Raw genomic sequence first — 8,075 nt, 5'->3', positions numbered from 1 at the left:
AGTTAAAATAACACTTAATATAGACTCCAATAGATGATGCTGTCAACTTTTAAATGTTAGCATTTCTCATATATATCATTTCTGGATGGCCTAGACACATTTTTTTCCTCAACATAACTTCATTTTTCTTCTCTAGTGTTTTCTTGACTTAAAATAATGGCTTAAGGCAGATCACATGAGATTTAGTGGTTCTGTACTATTTTTAAAATTTTGGGCAAAGTAGGCTGGTTGATAATGTAGTTCATTAAAATGAGCTGGGTTTTCATGGCCCTGGCTTGTCCAACAGATTGAGAGATCTAGGTTCCTTTTGTAGCCAAACAGTAAAGCCCATTCTTCCACCAGCTCATTGCAGTGGCTGACGTCCAGCAAACAGTACTGTGAATACTACTGTCAGGAGTAATTTGCATTTAATAGTGTTGTTATAGGTGAAGTGTTTCCTTGAGTAAAAATCCTATTTATTATTTAGAGGGAACACCGAATTTCAAATTGTAGGAAAGATTTTAAAATTTTCTATGATCACTTCCTTTCAATTTCTTCTTCTTATAGTCATGCATGCTCTGTGATCTAAATTTCTTACATTTATTGAAAAGCCGAGAAAAAAATCCAAGAGGATAAAAACAAGCACAAAGTAAACAAACAGGCAATGTTGCCATTATATTTTCTCCTGGACGGCTCCACAAGTATTTTTTGTTTCTGTTTCAACACTGCAGAACAATACACTCATGGCTCAATGGTGAAACAACACACAGGTGAGTGACAAAGCGTGGAAATCAGGAAAGGAATATAAATGTGAGTCAAAATTAAAAACCCCAGTGACACAACAGCTTTCTTCCTTATTTACTTAGTTAATGTCCATTCCACATAAATTCATATTTTGATTCCAGGGGGCCATGCACCATTAGCCCTGATCAAAAAGACTACTATCTGTAGAGGGTAAAATTGAGCCTGTTGCCAGTACCTACTGGTGTCAAACTCACAAATGTCATCTGGATTCAAGGACTATGGAAATAGAAAAGTATAGAAACAGGATATGCTTTTTTGAGGTTTCTTAAGCTGGGAAGTAGAAAAATAGGTGTTTTCCTTTGGGGCTTTTTGTAAATTTCTGAGAGCTCTTTTCCACATTCCTCAGTCTTTCAGGGAGTGGTAGGCTTTGGTAGTCCGGCTGTTGACAAAATCTGTCTTCTTGAACTGAGCCTTTGGAATAAACAAACAGAAATGTGAAAGGTAACAATATTTATGCACAAGACAATGTAGGTTTTAGTAACTTGTCACCAGGGTCAAATCAAGTGGGACATTATTACTTGGCTCTTTTTAGCATTCTTACCTTCTTGTAGGCATTATGGAGCTCTGCATGGGTCCACAAAGAATACAGGAGAACAGAAGCAGCTTTACTTGCTTTGTTGGAGGCATAGCTGAAAATAAGAAAAGGACATTTTTCCGTGATCAGTGAGAATGTGTGAGGCTTCTGGATGCTGCCCCTGGATGTTCTGTAAATCTTCTTTAATTGCTGTCGCTCAGGAGCCATCCATTAAGTCAGGCCACTCACCATGACAGGAGGTTAGGATGGAGAGCTTTAGGAGGCAGAAGCCGTGTGGGTGCTTTTGTTTTTTTCAAATCTTTTTAAACCACTAGCAAAGTGCTAACAAATAAATAGTTATTAAGCAAATTCCTGATATTTATAAGGCATATATTCTTAAAAGTTTTATAAATCCTTGAATTTATAGAATAAAATTTATATTTGTATTTATATTTTTAGAAAATATTTGTCTATAATGCATATTTATAGAGACAAATGCATGAAAGTATGACTGAAAAAATATGTATAACTTAGTGACTCCATGAATATAGGAATTATATATTTTTTTCAAATTAAATTCTTACTGGAGCATTTAAAATAGTTTAAAAATTTATGCTTTTTTGTATAGCAAATGGAAAATGTGTTCCTATTATGAATCCGAGTCACCACTGATTTTGACACTGTCCTTACTTTTTTTTTGGCCACACTGCACAGCATGTGGGAATTCTAGTTCTCTGACCAGGGATCAAACCCATGCTCCCTGCATTGAAAGTGTGGAGTCTTAACCACTGGACAGCCAGGGATGTCCTCTTACTTTTTTTTGTTTTAACTTTATTATTATTATTATTATATGTTCTTAGTTTTTGATGTTCTTTAAAATTCATCTCAAACTTCTAGTTTCTGGCTAAAGGTCACTACTTTCATAGATTTTTTTCTCTTCCATCACTTGAATTAGCACATGACTGTATTTTCTTCTTTGAACAAAGAAACAAAAGATTTTATTTTTCCTATCATAGGAATTTGTAAGTATGCAACCAAGAACAGAGAATGCAAAGATGTATGAAGAAGCCCATGCTGGGCTCATTCAATAGCTAGCTACCAGCATAATAGGGATGGTAAGTCAAATCAGCACTTCACAGGTTCTTTAGTATCTCAGGGGATTTTGAGAGTGACTTGCTAATAACTGAAGTATTAAGACATCCATGAAAGCTATGGATCTCTAATATTTACTATTGAAAGTTCTTAAACTGCAAAGGTGTTATAAAGTCTGTTTGTAAGTTGATTGCTTGGCACTTGGTACTCATTTACTCAAAGAGGGAATGTAATTGATGAATGATTGGTTATCAGGCTAGTCTATAAATTATGGGTTAGCTATGCAACACTCTAGCAAGGAAGCAGACCCAATGGTAGGGTGTCCTTGTTGGTTTTTTTCCTGAGACAGAACTTTCCAAATGGATACTCAGTACAACAAAGAAGTAACAGAACAGCACACCCCATAACTGGCTAAGTTACAAGAAATTTCCAAAAGTGATGGTATATTCCCACGTGCTTATTATTATGTCTGAATACTCATATTAAAAAAAGTCATCTACTGTCGATGGAGATTTGGTTAGAAGTTTAGATGACTATTTCCACAAAGGAAAGTCAAAGATGACTTTCTACAAAGGCAGAGAAACTGCTACATGGGAACAGGTAAATATTTCCTGCTTTTGGGAAACTGACATTCTAACTGTGCTCTTTTTAATCGTGTGGCTCTGAATGTAGTCCCCCTTCCCTGTGAACTTTGCCAGAGGGAAATCACAGAGCACAAGGGGCTAAATTGGGTGGAGCTGTGGGAGAAGGGATAGGCTTATTCTAGGATACCACAGATCCCTATGCTAGGCCCTGTGCAGCCAAACACACGTTTGTCTACTACAAGTCAAAAGTCCATTTGCTTGGCAACTCATTAGAAGTACAAGTCTGGACTATAATAACACTGGTTTTCTTTTATGGTTACTTATAAAACTAACTTTATTTAACAAGTCAAACAATTCAGAATTGTATAAAGAGAAAAAATAATAATCTTCATACCTCCTTGGAATCCCACCACTCTAAATTAACTAACAGTAATAATTAGTTACATTCTTCTTCATCTTTTTTTTTTAAGAATGGAGAATATTTAAAGACATAGAAACAAGGATGTGAGATGACTTACATGCATTAAACTTTCTACTTTCAAAAGAGAGTAAGAGGTGGAAGAGATGTGATAAAGAAAATTGAGGAAGCAAGAACTTCTTGTTACGCTACCTCCTACTTCTCCTGGGGTGACCCTGGTTTCACATAGTTAAGTGAGGATAAGGGCATTCCTTGTCCATAGGACTCCAATTTGCCTACATTCTTCTTTCTTAAATCACAGCTGTGGCTCTGGGAAACAATTCATTAGGTCAATAAAATGCTGGAATGCATTACTCAGATAAGTTTTGAAGTTTGACTATTTCTGGATATTTCAGTAGAGAATGAGCAACTATTTGGCTTGGAGGATTCAGGTTTTCACTTACCTGATCACTAAGGACTGGGCCACATGATCTGGCCCAGCTTTATAACCTTAATTTTTTGGCCATGGTACTCAAAGACTGAGCATTCACTACATTATTTATATATGGGATTGGCGGTGGAAGAGGGGAGACACCGCCAGGCAGTGCTAGAGGACTTACGTGTCTCCTGCGCTTATGGTCATAATTTTCTGCAGGCCCCCAGTGTTTAGAAGATCCCGTGCATTCTGGTAACTATTTTGGATTATATTGTTCAATGTGTAACAGGCAGAGGCTGTAGTTTCAATGAGAAGATCAGTACTTGGGACTGTGTCAGGAATTATGGAAACTAAATCAGGTAGAGTTTCTTTGGCTACAAATGTAAGAAAAAAGAACATTTGATTAAAAAGATTGTTTCTTAACCTTAGGAGCTCAATAATATTTAAGAAGAAACATTTGGTTAACAAACATATGAAAGGCAATTACCAAAAAAATTTTTTTAAAAAAGATATTCTATGCTCAGCACACTGGAAATCTTTCCAGAAAGAAATCTGACAGAAATGTCAATTTTTTTTTTAATGTTCACATTTTTTGATTCAGTATTTTCACTTTTGAGAATTCATCCTGAAGATATCACTTTAAAGCAGAGATCTTTATTCTAGTGTTACATAAAATGAAAAATTTACAAAGTCTAAACATCCCAGTAATATGACTATGATTAATTAAAACATATCTTCAAAGAAACTCATGTATCCCAAAACATATCTATGAAGCATGTATAATGACAAGAAAATATTTGTTAATATTTCATGTGCAAATAATGGATATACTTAAAGGAAAACTCATACAGAAGAAACCTGAGAATACACTAAAATACTAATAGGATTTATTTTTCTACAATACTGATGGTGATCTCAAAATATTCTTAAAAAATTATCTGTACTGCTCAAAGTTTTCTTAATGGGAAAATAACACCATTATTTTAAAAAAGATACGACTATTTAAAATTTATTTTTTTACTACTTATGTAAGATCCTGGCTACAGTGTTTTCATTTCGCTTTTTCTATTGTAACCAGAGGTTTTCTTTTTTCTCCACCTCTAACTACTTTGGACTCTCCTTGAAAGATAGCATGCTTCTATTGCTTTTGTTGTTTCTCACAGCTCTTTAATACAGTGCTGTGTTTATCATGGTTGTACAAATACTTGTGCCTAACTTCATTATTTCTTCATTTGAGTTTACATGGCACCTTGAACTGTACTTCTCTCTCTGATACACGCATGCATGCTCAGTCATATCTGACTCTTTGTGACCCCATGGCTGTAACACAACAAGCTCCTCTGTCCACGGAAACTTTCAGGAAAGAATACTGGTGCTGTGTGTGCTTAGCTGCTTGTCATATCTGACTCTTTGTGACCCACTGGACTTGGAGCCTGCCAGGGTTCCTATGCCCATTGGATTTTTCAGGCAAGAACAATTATTGGAGTGGGTTGTCACTTCCTACTCCAGAGGATCTTCCTTGTATCTCTTGCACTGGCAGGCAGTTCTTTACTACTGTGCCACTTGGTAATCCCTCTCTCTAATACCAGACTGTAATTAGTTATGTGCTTGTCTGAATTCTAAACGGAGCCATGAGTTCCTTGAGAATAATTATTGTATTTATTTCTGGATTTCAACATCAATCACTATGCCTAAAAGAGAAAGTCAATAAAAGGAAATGAACTGTATGTTTCCTTTGATAATACCTGGAACTGATTGACAGGAAAAACATACCTTCTGCTCAAAGGCCTGAACACTTCCTTTTTCACTGTTGTCTAAGCATCACAGTGTAGTGTTGGAGCTCAGAGCTGAGTCTCTGAAGCTACACTTTTAAAATATTAGTCCCGTCTCTGCCACTTCATGGCTGTGTGGTCTGGGTAAGCTACATTTTCCCAATATGTAAAATGGGATAATAACAGTATTTACTTCACAGGACCGTTTTGAGGGATTAAATGAGTTACTATGTGTGAACTGTGTCACAGTTCCCTGCACACAGTAAGTTCTCCATAGATGTGAGCTATTACCAGAAGGCTTCCTCCTTTTAGAAAGATAAAACAGACTGAAAAGCCTTGAGAACCTGAATTTTCCTTTTGCTGAAATTAGGTTGACAGCATGAAAGAGAGACAATGACACCAGAAAATGCCTAACTGATCTCTCTGCAGGGTGCAGCTATGGCTGGCTGAGACCAGGCTGCCCACACTGAGACGGAGCCCTGCTGAGAGGGTTTTACTTCTGCCTCTGTGTGACCAACGAGAACGTCCAATTCTACAGGTCAGTTTTATGGCTGAAACTTTGGCTTATGTTTGAGGAGGAGTGAGAATTAGAGAAATCAGAGTCTTTAACATTTTATATCTTGTTTGTTTTTCCTAGAAAAGTAGACAAAGTGAAATATTACAATATAGTAAAGGGTCATTCTGTCTTTATACACACACACACACACACACACACACCCACCCACCCACCCCTGTGGACCTGCGTAAATACATTCACTTTGAGATAGTTAAAATTAGATCTTCAACAGAGAAATATAAAATTAGGGCCCTATCATGATACTGGAGGGTCAATAGCTCAATGCCGTATTGTTGAGGGAGATTTTATTCAATGCTGGTGCTTTCACATACATTAGGTTGTCTGATCCCTGGAAAAACACTATTCATAGTGACTACTAATTTCACTCAGCTTAGGGCAGTTAAATGACTATCCAAGGTGACATGTGGCAAAGTAGTATTGGAAGACACAGATCAGTGTCTTCTGCACGAGACCTGTTATTCTGTCGCCAAGCTAAGTTGCCTATCTTCAAGTTTTTAAGAAAGTATAATTTCAAGTTGATTTCTGTAAATCAAAGTAAAATGTGGTGACTTCATTCCAAGTCAACACATGGAAAGTTTTACTTGGCCTACAAATCTCAAGAAAAACAAAAAGCTTATCTTTCAAACTGATTTTCGTTTCTTCCTGGCTATTAATACTCTAAATCAATACAGGTTATTTTACTCAAATTACGTATTTGACATAATGCCAATATGGAATTAAAAAATTTCATTTATCTTACTGAAGCCTCTTCTCATGATTGTCCATAAAACTTAGAGAGGTTTATCAGTGAAATCACCTTACGTAACTTGTAGGGCTACAGCTCTATTGTCCTAACAGCTGGAGGACCGTGGAACCTGAGACAATAGCATTTCTGCCCTGAAGGCACAGGCTCAGTGTGTAGAACACAGTTCTTCTCATCAGCTGTGTTCTAAAGATGGAGTCAATAGTTCATTTGAGAGAGAGAGAAAAAAAAGGATAATACACCTGATTGAAGTACAGCACAAAGGTCCATAAAAGACAATGAGGAGAACACTTTCACAATTTTCAGACACTGCCTTTGGCAAAGTTTCTTTTAGATTTCACTGAAAAATTTTCAGGCTCTCTACATTTATAACGGACACAAAACCATTGTATGAAACCTCCTGTTCAATGTTGTGCTATTGGTTGTCTTGAAAATGACATTATTAAAACACAGCCACACTGTGTGAGTCTGTATGTAGATTTCAAAGTAATCTAATTCATTAAAAAAAAAATACTGGAATTTCTGAAAAATTGAATTTTAAGTAGTCTGAAATGACTAATTTATGGAACATTAGGAAGCATGATTAATTTTAGCATTATCATCCTACTATCTCATTTTATAGCTTTTGACTTAATTCACAAACATTTACATATTCAGATATGAAGAAAATGAATAAAAAATTGTGTTATTTGAAAGGATAACATGTTATCATTTTTGTCAATAATATGGGCTTACAAAAAAGGGAGCAAATGTGTTTTATCGTATTTACTCTAAAACCTATGCCAAATCTGGTATATTCAGTGATTCATTCTTTCTGTGATTATCTGTCCATCCATTTTTTCTAGTTTAACAATGGCCAAGCTTCTTAAGTGAACAACCACTGTGTGTGTGTGTGTGTGTTTGTTTATTTAATGTTTCAGAAGGGTGGTGCTTAAGCAGATTACACAGAACATTCTGAAAGACATGGTTTAAAAAAGATGTCATTGGATGGCATAGTTGAGGGCCAAGAAATATCATATATATTACCTATTTTGTTCATTTTTAGTATGGTTTAAAATTTCTCTTCAGTAGTAATTGGAACAAAAATGAAGCTGGATACTAAGAAAAATGATATTTGAAACCAGTGTGAAAGTCTACTCTTGATGTCTAGGTACACGAAACCCAGTTCTATTTATCAC

General features: G+C 35.9%; 1 protein-coding gene across 2 annotated transcripts in view; it reads right to left on the bottom strand.

Moving 5' to 3' along the window:
• Positions 1–565: 565 nt before the first annotated feature.
• The window catches only part of PKP2 (plakophilin 2), a 90,798-nt gene continuing 83,288 nt past the window's right edge, over positions 566–8,075 (bottom strand). The window contains exons 11-13 of one of the 2 annotated variants that reach the window (XM_069585377.1): positions 3,991–4,180; positions 1,325–1,412; positions 566–1,194 (exon numbers count right to left, since the gene is read on the bottom strand). In XM_069585377.1, the coding sequence (XP_069441478.1) occupies positions 1,126–1,194; positions 1,325–1,412; positions 3,991–4,180 (347 nt within the window). In that variant the 3' untranslated portion in view covers positions 566–1,125. The remainder of the gene's footprint in view (positions 1,195–1,324; positions 1,413–3,990; positions 4,181–8,075) is intronic. The other variant, XM_069585378.1, reaches the window with a different exon arrangement.

This window comes from Ovis canadensis, chromosome 3 (assembly GCF_042477335.2).
Source record: "Ovis canadensis isolate MfBH-ARS-UI-01 breed Bighorn chromosome 3, ARS-UI_OviCan_v2, whole genome shotgun sequence".
In the NCBI taxonomy this organism is placed as follows: Eukaryota; Metazoa; Chordata; class Mammalia; order Artiodactyla; family Bovidae; genus Ovis; species Ovis canadensis.
The sequence above is the reverse complement of the archived record's forward strand: the minus strand, read 5'-3'. Positions and strand labels throughout refer to the sequence as shown.